Consider the following 16911-nt stretch of genomic DNA (forward strand, 5'->3'; position numbering starts at 1 on the left):
AGAAAGAAAGAAAGAAAGAAAGAAAGAAAGAAAGAAAGAAAGAAAGAGAAAGAAAAGGAAGAAAGGGAAAGAAAGAAGAGGGAAGGAAGAAATGAGGGAGGAGGGAGGGAGGAAGGAAGGAGGAAGGAAGGAAAGAAGGAGAGGGAAGGAGGAAGGGAAGAAGGAGGGGGAGGCAGGGAGGGAAGGAAGAAAGAAAAAGAGAAAAAGAAGAAAATAGGAGCCATCTGATTTCAAACCTGGTGCTTTCCACTCAGCCAGGATTTATTCTCCAAATGAATAGAGGCCAAAGAGGTACTAGCCAGAGGATTTTGTTTGAGCTTCCTCAATCCCTTGAATTGGCTCCCTTTTTCTTAAACATCTGTTCTCTCTGTAGTCAAGGCCTGGGGCTGCTGCTTCAAAAACCAATGTGGCTCACTGTGCCCAGATCTGTGGTGACAAGGAAAGAGGAAGACTATTTACTGGGTTTTAAGTCTGACTCTGCCCTGTGTCTAGGTTTCACTGGCCCAAAGACTTGAGCTGTCAGAAAGTTTGGGTGACCCCTAAGGTCCAGGATGTGCTGACATAAAATCCAGGCAGGTAAACACGAGGTAAACCACGTCAGACGATCTCTTCCTTACCAACGCCTCAGCAATTTTTCTATTCCCCCTGAATTTTCTCAATGAACACCTCAAGGATGTGCTGGTGTGTGGTGTGTGGCTGCATGTTCAAAAGAGGGGCCCATCTCAGTCACTGTACTCTTCTCTTTCCCTTGGATTGGGGAATTTCTCATACTGGTTGGCCAATTTCCATTTGCTGTGCTGACTTTTGAGTAGTGCAGCAAAGGAAGACTTCCGGGTGATATTTCTAGATATTTCCCGGCTCTTGGCCTTCCTGGTGGGGGAAGAGCTTCGGACTAAAGGATAGACAGGAAAAATGGGCCTTCCCCGAGGGGCTTCCAGTAGCTGCCATACCTCCCCAGAGGTATTACTGGTCAGATACTGCCATGGCTTCTTCCCACTGCTGTCCCGGACATTGACCCGAGAAGCCAACCTCTGCACTAGCACTTTGATGACCCCCTGGTGGCCGTGAATGGCTGCAAGGTGCAGAGGGGTATATCCACAACTGGACTTCACATTTACATCAAGAGTAACCCCAGCTTTCTGTGCACTAGAGACAAAGTCCTGAAGGGCCCTGAGGTCACCATGTTTGGCTATCCAGTGCAAGGCCGTGTACCCAGTCAAGAAGTCTTTGTGCAGAGCCAGCTGGGGGTCCTCCCAAAACAAAGTCAACACGTGAATCCAAGAGCCACTGGCAAGCTTCACGATCCATTCATGCTCCCTGGCATCTAGGGGGACCAGAGATGACTTGTGCTCAGGTCTGTGCGGGACCAAGGCTGCAGATTCCTCCCCACCCTCGGCCCAGGGGGTGTGAGGACGCCACTCAGCAGCAGCAGCCTTAATGTCTGCAGGTTGTGGTGTCAAAGCAGCATCCACTCTTGGGCTGGACACTGCTCCTGCCTTGGAGGGTTTCCTGGACCGTGGTGGGCGACGAGTCCTTTTCAGCAAGTCCTGCTCAAGACACTCCTCATCGGAAGAAGACAATTTGGCTCTCCCTGCCTGTGAGCTCCTCCTGAGGGCTCTCCTTAACTTGGGAGTTGGCCAGGGAAAAGACTCCTGGGGGTGGCCTACAAGGCCATTAGCCTTTGTCGAGACCTGCTGAGAGGTGTGACCATCCCCTCTGTTTCTGAGGCCCTGAGGGCTCCTGCTGGGGCTGCCCTCTTTTGGAGAAAGGCCCCCAGCTGGATCCCTGAGCTTTCTCCAATCTGGGGTTCCCAGGGTAACTTGCAGCCCCTCTTCAGAACCCCCTGGGGACTCTTTGGGCCCACTGCTGCTCTCTTCGCTGCCATGGCTCTCTTGGTCCACAAAGTCATCCAGATCTTGGAGGGACAGCTGACTACGAATGCTACGAAAGATTGTCAATGGAGGATTCTGGGGACTGGATTCCGGAACAACAGGAAGGAGAGAATGAGATGAAAGAGAGGGGTCTAGAGGCTCTGAGTCAGGTTCTGGGACACAGAGGTTGGGCTCAGATGGTATCTGGGGGAAATTGTCCGGCAGCACTGACCAGGCTCTGATGGGTCCTTGGTTCCGGGCCTTGGGTATCTGGGGATGTCTGGCCACCCATTCCCAAGTGCGCTGTTGCTGCTGCTGCAGGATGGAATAATGCAGAGAGCTCGGGGTCAGCAGCTCTGGCTGGTCTGCAGGGGAAGTAGGGAGGGACAGGAGAGGAGGCGGCCAAGCCCCACTTCCAGCAGCCTCGACGGTTGCAGGAGGAGAGCAGGGCGCTGTGGGCACCGGTGCGTGCTCAGCGGGCAAACCTTCCGGCTGCTGCCCGGGAGGCTCGCGATCATCCCGGGCCAGCGGGACACGCGCCGGCTTGTTCCCGGCGGTGGCGGTGGCGGGGTCTGGGACTGCGCCGAGCACCTGCTCGCCCGGGAGTCCCTCCAGGCTGTTTTGGTGGCATTCCCAGCAGCAGCGGCCCTGCGTCTCCACAGCCGCGCACCTCGCTCCGGCCCTGTGGCCAGAGCCGCCCCTCCGCCCGCCGCCTCCCCGGGCTGCCTCCCGGGTGCGGCTGGCGGTGAGTCCATTACAACCTGCGTGGGCGGCTGGGGCTGCGGCACCTGCTGGCTCCTCCTCTGGCCCCTTCTCGTGCCGCCGCCTCCTGGGCGGCTGCGGCGGCGGATCCCTTTGGCGCGCGCCTTGCGGGGAACAGGGAGCAGCTCTCCCTGCAGGGGCGGCGGCAGCGGGCGGGTCGCGGGGTCGCTGCAGCCCCTCCTCCCCCAAAAGGTCCCTGTACCTCCTCTTGAGCACCACATACTTGGTGCCGTCGGGGTCCTGGCGCACTGCGGCTACCGAGTTGACGAAGCCCTTGAAGAGCTCGCGGCGGCGCTGGTGTTGGCTGGGGGGCGCGTCGGGGTCTCGGAGAAAGCTCTTGAAGTGGCCCAGCAAGGCGGCGTTGGTCACTCTTCCTCCAGCCTGGCACAGAAAATCCAGTAGTGCCTCCTGGCTCAACTCTCGGGCCATCGCTGCCTTGTCGTTCCCTGGCCCCGGGTGTCCGCGCCCTCCCAGCGCTCTCCCCTGCCAGCCGAAACCCTGGCCTGCGGTGTGTCACCTGCGCTCGGGGCGGCGCCACCCGCCTCCATCAGCCGTGGAGGGCGGCGCTGCTTGCAGTCCCGGAGCGCGCCAAGAGCGCGCGAGGCCCCCGGGCTGAGCCCCCGCACGCAGTCCGGGTGGGAGAGGGCGGTTCCCCCACCGCCCCTGCGCGACGCGGGCCTCTCCCAGCGAGTCCCCGCAGCGAAAGTTCCCGGGATAGGTCGGAATCGGTTTCACCTGCGCCCCGGCGACGCCTCTTCCCTGGCTCTGGAGGAAGGGCCCGGCCCGCCTCCTCCTGTCCTTCCGCCCTCTGAGGTCTCCCCGGCCCTGCCACCTCTCCCAGATGAGTCAGGCTGGTCCCAGCCAGAGACAGCTCCGTAGGTGAGTCGCCAGCCAGAGGGAGCCGGCAGCGAACCTCTCTGCAGGACCAGGAGCCCCTCCCGGGCCGGGAAATGGAAAGCAGGTAAGCGACCGGCCGCTCCTTTGGGTCTTGGCCACATAGAAACGAAAGCAAGGAAAACCCGTTCCTGCGCAAGTCATGGCGAAAGTCGATGGGTGGGGAAGAAGGTGTAAATTTACTGGCATTCTGCGGTCTCCCAAAAAGGTGCCTTTATTAACGCTCTGGGGTAGTAATTTCAGATTCCCTGAGGTGGTATTGAAGTCGTGGTATTGAAGACTTTGCGTCCCAAATAAGCCTTCCTTGATCTGGACACACTGCCCCGGCTTCTCCTCCGGCACCCGGCTGCAAGAGATCTAAATACACCTAAGTCTGTACTGAAAAGAGAAATCATGATGAAAGTTGCCGGTTGGTTTCGGCCTTTCTTTGCCTTAGTAATTGTCTCACGTTTAGGAAAAATCAGATAGTTGATTGCCCCAGCAGCTTTAAGGGAACAGGAACTATGCAGTTAAGGTATTTGTTGTCTATTGTTACCTTGCTTCTATTTACTCCAAAGTTTGTGAACAGAAGAGATTTTTGTACAGTCCCTTTTGTGTTGGCCTGAGTGGTGTTTCTTGTCTTTCCTCTCAGAATGTAAGGTTTCTCCCCACACGCTGAAGCCTATTAAGGTGCACATTACAAGCTTGCCTACTTTAACCCCACTGCTCCCAACCTTAGAATGGCGGCTTGACTCTCATTCTCCATTGAGAGCCTGCAAACTTCCTAATATCCAGTCCATTTGTGGATTGGAGCTGTCTTTTTCATTGGCCTCAAGACTGTGGAATTACAGTGCTTTTCCTAACAACTGCTTTCCCCTTCCATTTCATCTGTTTATTTTCTTTAATTGAGGTCTTTGAGTGGAGGTCTTTCTTGTTTGTTGGTTCTGTTTCCATGCCCAAGATACTTTTATTGTTTTACCTGTGTGTGTACCTGTACAGTTCCATGCCCTCCCCCACTCTTTCCTTCAGCTGTATTTCCTATTATAAAGTCTCTATCTCCTACCCTGTCACACCACTTTTCTCTCCTATACTGCCCGCTTATCTTTGCACTTTTCCTTCTGCTCTACTATTTTTGGTGGTTTCATGAGTCCCTATCCTTTTTGCCTAAGGGAGGGTGTTGAAAGTATGTTGGCCCGACAGTTGTCAACACGGACCAATCTTCGTGACTGCCAGGCACATGAGCTTTAAGTTCCCAGTAGTACCCTGGTAGTTTTCCATGAATGAATTGGAATCCTTGGCTTTACATTATCTAGGTCAGAATGAAGAACTGGGAACGATTGTTGTCTGTTTTTGGCATTTTCAAATGCCAGTGGTGGTTCAAACCCAACACTGGGTTGAGAAGGGGATAGGGGTTTTTGCTGAGGTGGAACATTAACATCAAGTTTTTCAGATGATTATTAAAATAAAAGTTTTGTATTAAACTTCAGCTTCCTTTTGTGTTTATTTCCTGGTGTGGAGTTTTGATGGGACTGAGGTGTGTGTATGCCTAGGTCAGGAAGGAGTCCAAATGGTAAACTCAGGTGGGCATTTTAGAGCAGAAAGTAGAAAGAACCACCCTCCCCCTCCCCGCCCTTTGATATTTCTCAAAACTTCTGGTTAAAACAAGGGGTCTTGGGGCACCTGGGGGGCTCAGTTAAGCATCAGACTTGATTTCAGATCAGGTCATGATCTCACAGTTGGTGAGTTGGAGCCCCACATCAGCCTCTATGCTGACAGTGAGGAGCCTGCTTGGGATTCTCTGTCTCCCTTTCTCTCTGCTCCTCCTCTGCTTGCTCTCTCTCTCTCTCTCTCTCTCTCTCTCTCGAAAATAAATACGAAACATTTTTTAAAAATAAAAGAAGGGGTTGGGGCGCCTGGGTGGCTTAGTTGGTTAAGCATCCGACTTCAGCCAGGTCACGATCTCGCGGTCTGTGAGTTCGAGCCCCGCGTCAGGCTCTGGGCTGATGGCTCGGAGCCTGGAGCCTGTTTCTGATTCTGTGTCTCCCTCTCTCTCTGCCCCTCCCCCGTTCATGCTCTGTCTCTCTCTGTCCCAAAAATAAATTTAAAAATGTTGAAAAAAAATTTAAAAAAAAAATAAAAGAAGGGGTCTTATGGCAAGGAGGAGTGATGATATGGACATAAGTTTGGACTTGAAGCACTACTCGTACACTTGTATTGCAAGACATCATTCATTTATCAAGTTAAAATTTAGTAGAAATGTTTGCTCATCTTGCAGAACACTCGCAGAACAAGTTACTGGTAATCCAGGTTTTACTGTACTAGGCTTTAAGGAAGACTGTGTGCAGATGTGCTGGAAAAGAAACTGGAAAAGCAGGAGAGTCAGAAAATGAAGGGCCTATAGCATGGAGGGGAGTGGAGGTGGGGTGTTGGGGGGGATGGGGGAGGGGAAAGGAGGGGAGCTTTGAAGAATTTTGGCAAAGTTAGTGACCTGACTAGATTTGTACTTTAGAAAGATCATCCTGGAGGCAGTGCTGGTTTGGAATCATGACCCAGATTAATAAGTAAAAATAGTACATTGCAGAACAGTAGTATATTTAAGAAATTTAAGATGCCATGGATTGTATGATACATTTTGGTTTCAGAGATGTTAAATGTGAGGAAAAACAAGTGCCTCTTAAAGTAAAACAAATAGAATATGTTGAATATGATCATATTTTTAGAAAAAACAAAAGGCTTATTTGGGAGTAAGATTTGAGGACTGGATTAAGGTGACTTTAACTTTTTCTTTATGACCTTATAAACTTTTTGGCTATTTTACAATAACAGTGTATTACTTTTTAGTTTGAAAAAGACACTAAAGAGAAAAAAGGACATAAATGAATCGCCATGACAAAGAAAAAAACATTATCAAATCTCCAGGCTGGAGGAGGGAGAGGAAGCTCTCAGCAGGGAGAACAGTCCAGAAGTTATTGAGATGATCCAGAACAAGGTTGTGAAAGGTCTGAGTTCAGCAGTATCAAAGACAGGGAGATGAACAGATGGATTGAAGAGATAGCTAGTGGGTAAATTCGACAGGATTTGGAGCCAGAGGAGCCAGGACGGTGGGGAGGACACAGTTGAGGTGGGGAGGAACAAACTTGGCTTCTCTCTTGCATCTAGCCTGAGTCACTGGATGGATAGTTGTTATATCTACATGGATAGAAAATATGGAGGAAAGTCAGTTTTTGAAATGGGAAAGATTATAAATTCCATTCAAGGCATATTGAGGTGGAGGTGCCTGTGGGCCATAAAAACAGGAATATCTAGAAAGCAATATAGGTTTGAGACTCCAAGAATGTATGAGATTAGCATATGTGAATAACTGTTGAAGCCTTAGGCAATGACAAAATTGTTTAGAGAGAGATTTACAGGTGGTGGGAAGGGAAGGGGTGGAGGGTAAATCCTCCCTTACCAAAGAGAAAGAGGAATAGAAATGAGTTAGGGAGACTTAGAAGGAGCTGCTGGAGGGGAAGAGGAACACCACAGAGTGGGGTGGCACAGAAGCACAGAAGCAGAAGAAGGGACAGCTTTCTAGAGATGATGCCAAGTTTGATAAGAAGTGAAATAGGACCGTAGCTTGTTAGGTCACTGGAGTCTGGTCTGGAGCAGTGTCAGAAGAGTGGTGGGGACAGAAGTCAGGTTTCAGAGGGATGAAGAGTGAGTGGGGTGACCATGGGGTGAGAGACTTGGCCATGAAAGGAAGGAGAGAAATCTAGATAAGGAGAATATCAGATCCTGTAATCTAAGTTTGGTTGGTTGTTTTTTCAGTAGTTGTTTGAAGAGATATGATCTATGTGCTGAGGGAAAAACACCAGGAAGAGATAAGTTGAAGACCTAGAGGAGAGAGTAAATAATTGATAAATTAGGAGCTGGAGGTGGGGCTGGAGTCCAGAGTTCAGGTAGAGAGATTCCCTGGGACAGGACAGGGAGAGCCACTTTACCTATTGAGAATAGAAAGAAAAAAAAATAGCTACTACATTAATTGGTGGGCTAAGAGATGGGGAGAAAAGGTTTGAGGAAGTCTTGGTGGGGTTTGAAAAGCAGGGACAATGGGAGTAAGTGAATATGAGAGCTAGAAGGGTGGGATATTGTGAGCGGAACATCGAATATTCTTACGTCTTGGGGCTGAAGGTTTCCACAGTGGAGTTGTTTTGAGGGTACGATAAGATTCAGAGTGCAACCATGAGAATGAAGCATAGTGGAAGTGAGAGCATCATAACATTACGGAACCATGAGGGGGTGCTGAAGGAGATATGGGAGTCATCTGGGATAGAGAGGACACAGAAATCGCCTTTGTAAACCCCCCAGTCTTGTGGCATGAGTACCACAGAGGGCATTTTGCCAGGAGTACTCACTTTCCTCATCAGCAGTGTAATATAGTGACTTATCCATGTGTGGCACAATCCAGATCACTTCCCTTTATCTGATCTTCAGAATACATGTGGGAAATGTGTAGAGTAGAGACCATTGCCTTGCACAAAGTAGCTCTCTTTGCTATTAATATGATTGTATTTCTTGTAGGATGTATTCTGATGTGCTTATTCTTTGCCTTTGGTCCAAACCTCTACAGTGGATATAGAATGACATTTCCATCCAAGAAGGTGGAACTGCCCAATGTCCATCATCCAGGTAGGCAGGGAGATCCTCAGGGGAAACCAGAGCTAAAGTGAACCTTACACAAGCATGAGAGTAAACCAGGGCTCCCCACCACTCTGTCTTTCTCTCCCAGTCTCTCTTTCTATCTCTTCTCTTCCTTCTCCTTCCCCTCCTCTTCCTTTCTGCCTTCCTCTTTGTCTCTCTCTCTCACTCACTCACCCATTCACTATAAGTCTGGGTAGTCCCCAGGGCACTCTGAAGTAGCCAGGGGAAGGCATTTTCCTGCTGAAGTTCAGGGCTCTAACTTACAAGTCAGATGAACTAACGATACAGGGCTCTCTGCACTTATGTCCTTTCTCCAGCCCAGAGCCTACCTTTATTTATTTGTTTGTCTGTTCATTGGTATTCATTGAAGGCCTACCATGCATATGCATTTTTCAGAGGCTCCAAAACCCAGTGGTAAACCAAACAGACAACTTACATTCCAGTAGGGAACATTACAACTTACATTCCAGTAGGGAAGAGTCACAATAAACATAAAAGTGAACATGAAAATATCACTAGTGACAACTAATTAGAAACAAAAGCCAATGGATATGATGGAGACTGACCAGAGAGCTACTCTAGCAAGGATGGACAGAGAAGGCCTCTCTCCGAGGGTGACAATAAACAGAGACCTCAGTGATGAGGAGGACAGCCATGTAAAGATAGAGAATAGCAAAGCAGGATGGGGAAGGCACCCCAGATAGAGGGAATAGCTAATGTTACATCAGAAATGAGTGTGGTGTGTTTCAGGAGCAGAAAGCAAACTGGGAGCTAAGCTGGATCAGAGAGCGAGAAAGAGGGAGTGAGAGATGCGGAGTGAGAAGAAGTCCAAACAGTGAGCAGGGTTGGATCTTATAAGGCCTAGTGGGGTTTGGGTTTTAATCTAAGTGCGATGGGAAGCCTTGGAGGTTTATAATCAGGAGGGTAACCAGTGATTTCCATATGAAACAGTTTATCTGGTTGCTGTGTGGAGAATAGATTAAGGGGGATGCTGAGGTAGAAGCAGAAAATCCACTTGGGAGACTACTGCGGTGGCCCAGGTAAGAAGAGATGGTGGTAGTTTGCAATAGCAAGTATCAGGTGTAGAGAGGGATTGAGATTTGGAAAATGTTCTGGAGATAAAACCTAGAGAATGTGCTCGTGTGTTGACTAAAACTCACCAAGATCGTGACTACTGAGGTAAGACCTGGTTTGGGGGCAGGAAGTCAAGAGTTCCCTTTTGCGAAGCTTAAGTTTGAGATGATTATTAGACATCTAAATAATGGTCTAGAGTAAGGCAGCAGGGCATGTAGGTTTGGAGCTCAGGGGTGAATTCAGAAATGGAGAAATAAATCTGAGAGTCTTGGGGCATCTGGGTGGCTTAGTCAGTTGAGCACCCGAATTCGGCTCGGTTCATGAACTCGCGGTTCATGAGTTCGAACCCCACATCAGGCTGCATGCTGACAGCCTATCAGTGCAGAGCCTGCTTCAGATCCTCTGACCCCCTCTCTCTGCCCCTCCCCTGCTTGCACTGTCCCAAAAATAAATATTTTTAAAAATAATAAAATTATTGAAAACTTATTTTATTATTAAAAATAATAAAAAATTAAAGCTAATGGATGAGATGAATTTATCTACAGAGGGGATCTAGAAGGTGAAACAAAGAGTTCCATGACCAGCCCCAACATTAGAGGTCTAGCCTTTACTAGTATCTTACTTAATATTATATAACGTGTCTCAGCCATACTAATGGCAAAGAGAGGAACTGTAAATCCATGTTTTCCTCCCATGGCCCATCTGCTGGTTGTGGCTATGAGTGTGACAGAAACAAGAGTAAGGTTAATTTCAGGGTCTGGACTAAGGTCCAGCTACTGCTCTCCAAGTGGAAAGACTCCTCCCAACTTTAGAAGGTATAGGTATCAATTTGTCAAAAGAGTCAGTAGATTTTCCACATACGTCCTGATTTTACCCGTGGGAAAACCAAGTCTCTCAGAGTTTAGCATCTTGTGGAACTGATACTCAAATCAAGTTGACTTCAAATGTAGCATTTTGCACTAGAGTCATACTCTTCCCTCAACTTTCTGGAGTATTTGACTCAGTTGACCATTTTAATCCTTTGAAGTCTCTGTCTTGGCTTCATTACTCTTGTCTGGTGCTTCTCTTACCTCCTTGACCACACTTTTTGCTAGCCCTTCTTTCCATTTCTCCTTTCCACATTCTCTGCTCATTCACTGTGTCCTACTTGAGTTACTTTGACTGTGTGCCCAGATTCACTTACCACTTCTATTCTTGGGATTTCCAAATCTATATGTGAAGCCCACTCAGGGAAAGCAGACTTTCAATTGATTAGTCAAGTCTTGGCTCTGCCTCCAACTATTTCTTTAAACTTGGCCAATTTACAAACACTCTCAGCCTGAGTTTCTCCATTTGTACAATGAAGGCATCTGACTAGATGATTCTGAAGTTCCTTTCAGTGCTCACATTCTGATTCTAAACCTGATGCTACTTTTAATAATGTTAATAGTAATAATGACATTTATTGCATATTCATTGCCAGACACTGAGCCAGATACTTTAAACACATATTAATATATTTAATTCTCCTAACAAATTCCTATGAGGTAGGAGCTATTGTTATGCTTTTTTATAGTTGAGGAAATGAAGATCCAGCGAATGTAATTTCCTACTATTTTACAACCAGTAAGTGACAGATAGTTTTAATCTGGAGTCAACATCATTTAGCCTTTACTCTGTACCTGTTTCCCTTCAAAGACCCTGATACCTACACTGTTTTCCCACCTTTGCCTCATAGCATCCCGCCTGCTCTGAAACATTACTCCTTCTGAACCCCTCTGCCCTGAATCTGCAGCCTCTTCTCATCACCTCTACTGGCTGTTTTCCTTCCTAAAGTAAAACAAAAGCAAAAATGAGAGCCTTGTTTGGAACTGCCCTACCTTTAGTCACTGCTTTAGCTCATCTATTCTTCCTGCATATATCACCTCCCCCAGACTATCTTGATCAGTGTCCCACCTCCATGCATCTCAGGCATTTCTATTTGGGAAAAGTTAAGTTTGAGATGCCTGTTAGACATTTAAGTAGAGATGGCAAGTGGGCAATTGGATATAGAATTCGGAGCTTAACTTTCATAGCCCCTAACACCTACTACTAGAAATAATTTATGGGGGGGGGGGTGCCTTGGTAGCTCAGTTGGTTAAGGGTTCAACTTCCGCTTAGGTCCTGATCTCAGGTTGTGAGTTTGAGCCCCACATCAGGCTCTGTGCTGACAGCTCAGAGCCTGGAGCCTGCTTTGGATTCTGTGTCTCCCTCTCTCTGTGCCCTTCCTCTGCTCATGTTCTCTCTCTCTATTTCAAAAATAAATAAACATTAAAAATTTTTTTTTTTAATTAAACAAAAAGAAGTAATTTATAGGGGCGCCTGAGTGGCTCAGTTGGTTAAGCATCTGACTCTTGGTTTCGGCTCAGGTCATGAGCTCATGGTTCATGAGTTCCAGTCCTGGCTTGACACTGACAGTGCAGAGCCTGCTTGGGATTCTCTCTCTCCCTTTCTCTCTGCTCCTACCCCACTCATGCTCTCTCTCAAAAGCAATAAAAAAAATTAAAAAAAAAAGAAATTATATATTTGTTCATTTTTGTGTGGCCCTCTCAATCAGAATGTAGGCTCCATGAGGGCCAGGACTGCATCTTGTTCACCACTAGCAAAGAATTAGTTGTGCAGAGGACTCAGAATAACAATGTGTATTATTCCCGGGGCTGCTGTGATGCATGGTCACAACCTGGGTGGCTTAAAATAACAGAAATGTATTCCTTCATGGTTCTGGAGGTTAAACGGTAGAAATCAAGGTGTTGGAGGAGCTGGACTCCTTCTAGAGACTCTAGGAGAGAATCCTTCTCTTCTTCTTCCAGCTCCCAGTCACTGTCCACATTTCTTGGCTTCTTTGGCTTGTGGCCACATCACTCCAATCTCTGGCTCTCTTCACATGGCCATCTCTTCTTCTGTCTCTTACAAGGATATTTGTCATTGGATTTAGGACCCACTCAGAAAATCCAGGATAATATGATCATAAGATCCTTAATTTAATTACATCTATAAAGCTTTACCTTTTTACAAGTAAGGTCACATCCGCAGGTTGCAGGGATTTGGACATGCACATATCTTTCTGGGACCCAACATTCAGCCTACTACACAAGAGAACAAGAGGTTCAGGAATGCCTTTCTCTATATCCACCCTTTTTCCCCTTATGTTAGCTAACTTAAATTGTCTTCAAGATTCATCTCAGTTGCCACCCAATTGAGGGAGCCACACTCCTAGGCCCATTACCTGCCCCTCCTATAATAACAGTTAATACATATTCAGCACTGTTTTAAGGGTTTAATGTGTAGAACTTATTCAATTCTTGCTACAGCCTATGAGATAGTCCCTGTTACTATCCATATTTTATTAAATCCTAATACTCTGTTTTGTTGTCCCTCTTTCCCAGGCCATCAACCAAGACTTAGTCATCTCTCTGTCCCTGGCACACACTGTGGCACATCCAGGCTCTCTGTAAGGACTGATGGGTTGAATAAAAGACTGAACAAGAGATAAGTTGGCAATAGACTGAGAAGAGTTTTGAGTATTGATTTAAGACATTTGAATTTTATCTTTTAGATCACAGGTGTCCAACAGCCTTAAAGCTGAGAAGTGATAGGATGAACTTCTCTTTCAAATGTATCATCTCTTTGGGAGAAATCTCATCATCAAATATTGTTTTAATTATCACCTCAAAATAGGTCATTGCATTTGAGCCTTCCTCCTGAGCTCCAGTCTCACATTGCCAGCTTTTTTATGGGTCTCTGGGGCTCAAATTCAGCATGTCCAGACCAGCCCTCATTATCCTTTCCTTCCCCCAAAGTCACTCTTCCTATATTATCAAGTTCACAGGCATCCAAACTAGACAACTTGAATTAATGCCAAACACTTCCACACCCCCACAGCCAATAAGTCATTAAGTCCTATCAACTCCATCTCTTGAACTTTATCTCAAATTCCTAGCCTTCCTTCTCCAACTCCCGTCCATCCTCCACCCTCCTGCTCATCTTCTAAGCCTAAAAACTAGATCTGATCATGCTGCTGTCTTGTTAAAACAGTAACAGAAAAGGTCTACAACTCTGCAATGGTTCTTCATTGCTTACAAGGTCAAGATCTTTAAGATCTACCTACAAAGATCTACCTTTTCTCCCTATTCATTCTTTCATTCATTCAATACATGTGTATTGAATGCCTCCCGTGTATATGGTATTGTGCTCATTGACTTTATATACTAATGAGGGAGATGCCACACGCATATATAGATGGGCACTTGGACTGCCTCATGTTGTAGGCAGTAAGGGAAGTACCCTAAGGGAAGATGCTACAGGTTGATGGTGGCATCCTCACCTCTTTGCTTTAGTATAAAAGTTTTTATACTAAATAGTTTTTGTTTTTATACTATACTATACTATAACATTGTTGGTATTTGTATACCTTTTTAAAAATAAGTGTTTATTCATTTTTGAGAGAGAGAGAGCGCGCACGCAAGAGAGAGACCAGGGGAAGGGTGGAGAGAGGGGGACAGAGTATCCGAACTAGGCTCTGTGCTGACAGCAGTGAGCCACCCAGGCGCCCCTGTATTTGTACACCTTTTGAGTGAATTTGCAGATTATATTATGTAGTTTTAAATTAATCTTCACCAAGAAGGCAAATGATTTTTTAAAAATTCTCAAAAGAAACTACAAATTAAAGATAATACTTAATTTTAAGCCTAAGGGAGGCTTACACCTAGTATGAGCCTTAAACAGCCTTAAACTTAAAACAGTATCTACATCTGACAAGAATTGGGCCCCAAATTTAAAACTGTGGTAAAGAACATTTGAAACAGTGATTTATATTCTCCATTTTTAATGATGAGCTACTCCTCAAGTGTGAATTGGGGCTTGAAGTATTAGCTGATAATAGTATTAAAAGCCATCATGATAGGGGTGCCTGGAGCTCAGTCAGTTAAGCATCTGACTCTTGATTTAGACTCAGGTCATGATCTTATGGTTCATGGGTTCGAGCCCCCCTTGGGGCTCTGTGCTGACAGCTCAGAGCCTGCTTGGGATTTTCTCTCCCTCTCTCTCTGCCCCTCTCCAGCTCTCTTCCTCTCTCTCTCTCAAAATAAATAAATAAACATAAATCCATCGTGATTAGCAATATCTTTTTTTTTTTTTGACAACATACACATAGAGCCTGCTGTGACTATAATTTTTGTGTTTATAGAATGATGGTTCACAAACATTCCCAAGTAGCGTATCATGCTTTTATTAGCTCTCATGATCTTCCCCACTTTCCCAGAGAAAGTAAAGCACCCAGCCAAACATAAATAAATTGTTCAGTTTCATATTGTTAGACATTACAAAGTTAGAAAATAAATGAATGAGCTTTCAGTTCTCACTGTTTTTAACTACCTAGTGCTCACCATGGTCATGATTACAACTGCTTATTTTTTCCTTATAATTTTTATTTATGTTTGTTTTTATAGTGTACATTAGTATAGCAGTATATGCATATAGTTTTAAATAAATAAATTGCCCTGGGCTACTTGTCATTCCCTAAACCTGTTCCATTTTTTTCTACAGTTTTATGCTTTTGTTACTTTTTCTCAGTCTGGTTTCTCTCTTCTCCATTTGGCAGGGTCCTAATGATTGTTCAAGACTTCTCTAACATCCTGAGGCACAAATAATCCCTTTCTTCTCTACTCCTTTAGAACTTACCTCTGTGCTTGTCTTGTTAGCATCTCCCTAGTGGATTGTGAGTCTCCAGAAAGGAAGGATCATTCTTAGTCATCATTTGTCCCTATGCCATACAGCTCTTGTGAGTGGGTGTTGCAAGTGTTAATTGAATTTAATAATCTCAAAACATTCTTTTTAAAAAATGTGCTTATTTATTTATTTTGAGAGAGAGGCAGAGAGCCTATGTGGGGAGAAGATCAGAGAGAGAGTGAAAGAGAGGGAGAGAGAGAAACCCAAGTTCCACTCTGTCAGTGCAGAGCCTGATACAGAGCTCACACTCATGAACCGTGAGATCATGACCTGAACCGAAATCAAGAGTCTGATGCTTAACCAACTGAGCCACCCAGGTGTCCCTCAAAACATTCATTATCTTAAATCTCCAACCAACATGAGATACATATGAGATATGCAGAAACATATGAAATATAAAGAAATAAGAAACAGAGAGCCGCAGATTTAAAGCAAGAGCCTTAATTTCACATACAACATTTTATAAGGATGATTCTCAAGGTATGACCTGTAGCTCCTTCTGACAGACTGTAAGTTTAGCAAATGCATATCTTCACTCGCTACATGTGAAAGATGTGTAATTTCAGTGATTCTTCTTTTTGCAGGTGGCTAAGGGCTACTTAGTAATCTACTAAATGGGTTATTAAAAATTGACGTTTATAAACTACAATTGACACGTATCAACAGAGTGCTAAAGATTCTAATTGAGCTCTCTACTCTAGTTTTTTTTTCATATTTATTTATTTTTGAGAGAAAGACAGAGCATGAGCGGGAGAGGGGCAGAGAGAGAGGGAGACACAGAATCCAAAGCAGGCTCCTGGCTCCTGTCAGTGCAGAGCCCTATGCGGGGCTCAAACCCATGAACCGTGAGACCACAACCTGAGCCAAAGTCGGACGCATAATCCTCTGAGCCACATCCTTTAGCTCTCTACTCTAAAGCCTGGCAGCCACAGAAATGCTTGGCCAATGCACATCTGCGGATAGTTGGATTTCCCTCCGATTTCAAACAGTCCATTTCTTATGTATCATCAGGAGTAAACTGAGGTAGCTGAGGCTCTGCTTACAGTTCTTATTTATTAATTATATATTACTGTTAGTTTAGTATTATCATGGCCAATTTGTTCTTGGTTCATTAATTTGTTGGTGTCTCAGCCGGACAGTTTCAGACATGAGCTCTGGAGGCAGTGTCTTCTGTGTGTAATTTGTGTGAACTTGGGCAAGTTATTTAATTGTCCTGAGCCTCAGTTTTCTATCTCAAACTGAAGGGAGGTGGTAAGTGTAAGAGCACTTATCTCATTGGTTTGATGTGGAGGATCACTGAGTTAAGGCACACGGAGTGTTTCTGTAGGATGGTACCCGGCCCAGAGAGAAGGTGCCCAGCACGTTCTGGTAGACGATTATTGGTTAGGATTCAGTTCAGCCAAGAGTGACAGAAAACCAGTCACAGTGACCTAGTAAGATAAAAGTTTCTTTCTTAGGGGAACCCTCTTGTACTGTTGGTGGGAATGCAAACTGATGCAGCCACTCTGGAGAACAGTATGGAGGTTCCTCAAAAAGTTAAAAATAGAACTACCCTACGACCCAGCAATTGCACTACTAGGTATTTACCCAAAGGATACAAAACTACAGATTTGAAGGGGTACATGCACCCTAATGTTTATAGCAGCACTATCAACAATCGCCAAACTGTGGAGAGACCTCAAATGTCCATTGACTAATAATGAATGGATAGAGAAGATGTGGTAGAGGCGCCTTGTGGCCCAGTCAGTTAAGCGTCTAACTTTGGCTCAGCTCATGAGTTCGAGCCCTGCGTCAGGCTCTGAGCTGGAGCCTGCTTCGGATTCTGTCTCCACCTCTGTCCCTCTGCCCCTCCTCCGCTCATGCTCTGTCTTTCTTTGTCTCTCAAAAATAAATAAACATTAAGAAG

At 45.7% G+C, this 16911-nt stretch overlaps 1 protein-coding gene across 1 annotated transcript; it reads right to left on the reverse strand.

Moving 5' to 3' along the window:
- Nucleotides 1–24: 24 nt before the first annotated feature.
- On the reverse strand, nt 25–3669 carry SOWAHB (sosondowah ankyrin repeat domain family member B). Its single transcript, XM_049630692.1, has one exon. The coding sequence runs from the start codon at nt 3060–3062 to the stop codon at nt 723–725; it is 2340 nt and encodes a 779-aa protein (XP_049486649.1). The 5' UTR covers nt 3063–3669; the 3' UTR covers nt 25–722.
- Nucleotides 3670–16911: the final 13242 nt, after the last annotated feature.

This window comes from Panthera uncia, chromosome B1 (genome assembly GCF_023721935.1).
Source record: "Panthera uncia isolate 11264 chromosome B1, Puncia_PCG_1.0, whole genome shotgun sequence".
Lineage (NCBI taxonomy): Eukaryota > Metazoa > Chordata > Mammalia > Carnivora > Felidae > Panthera > Panthera uncia.

Excerpts from the sequence above, each read along its gene's own strand:
- SOWAHB (XM_049630692.1), bottom strand. The coding sequence starts at position 3,062 with ATGGCCCGAGAGTTGAGCCAGGAGGCACTACTGGATTTTCTGTGCCAG.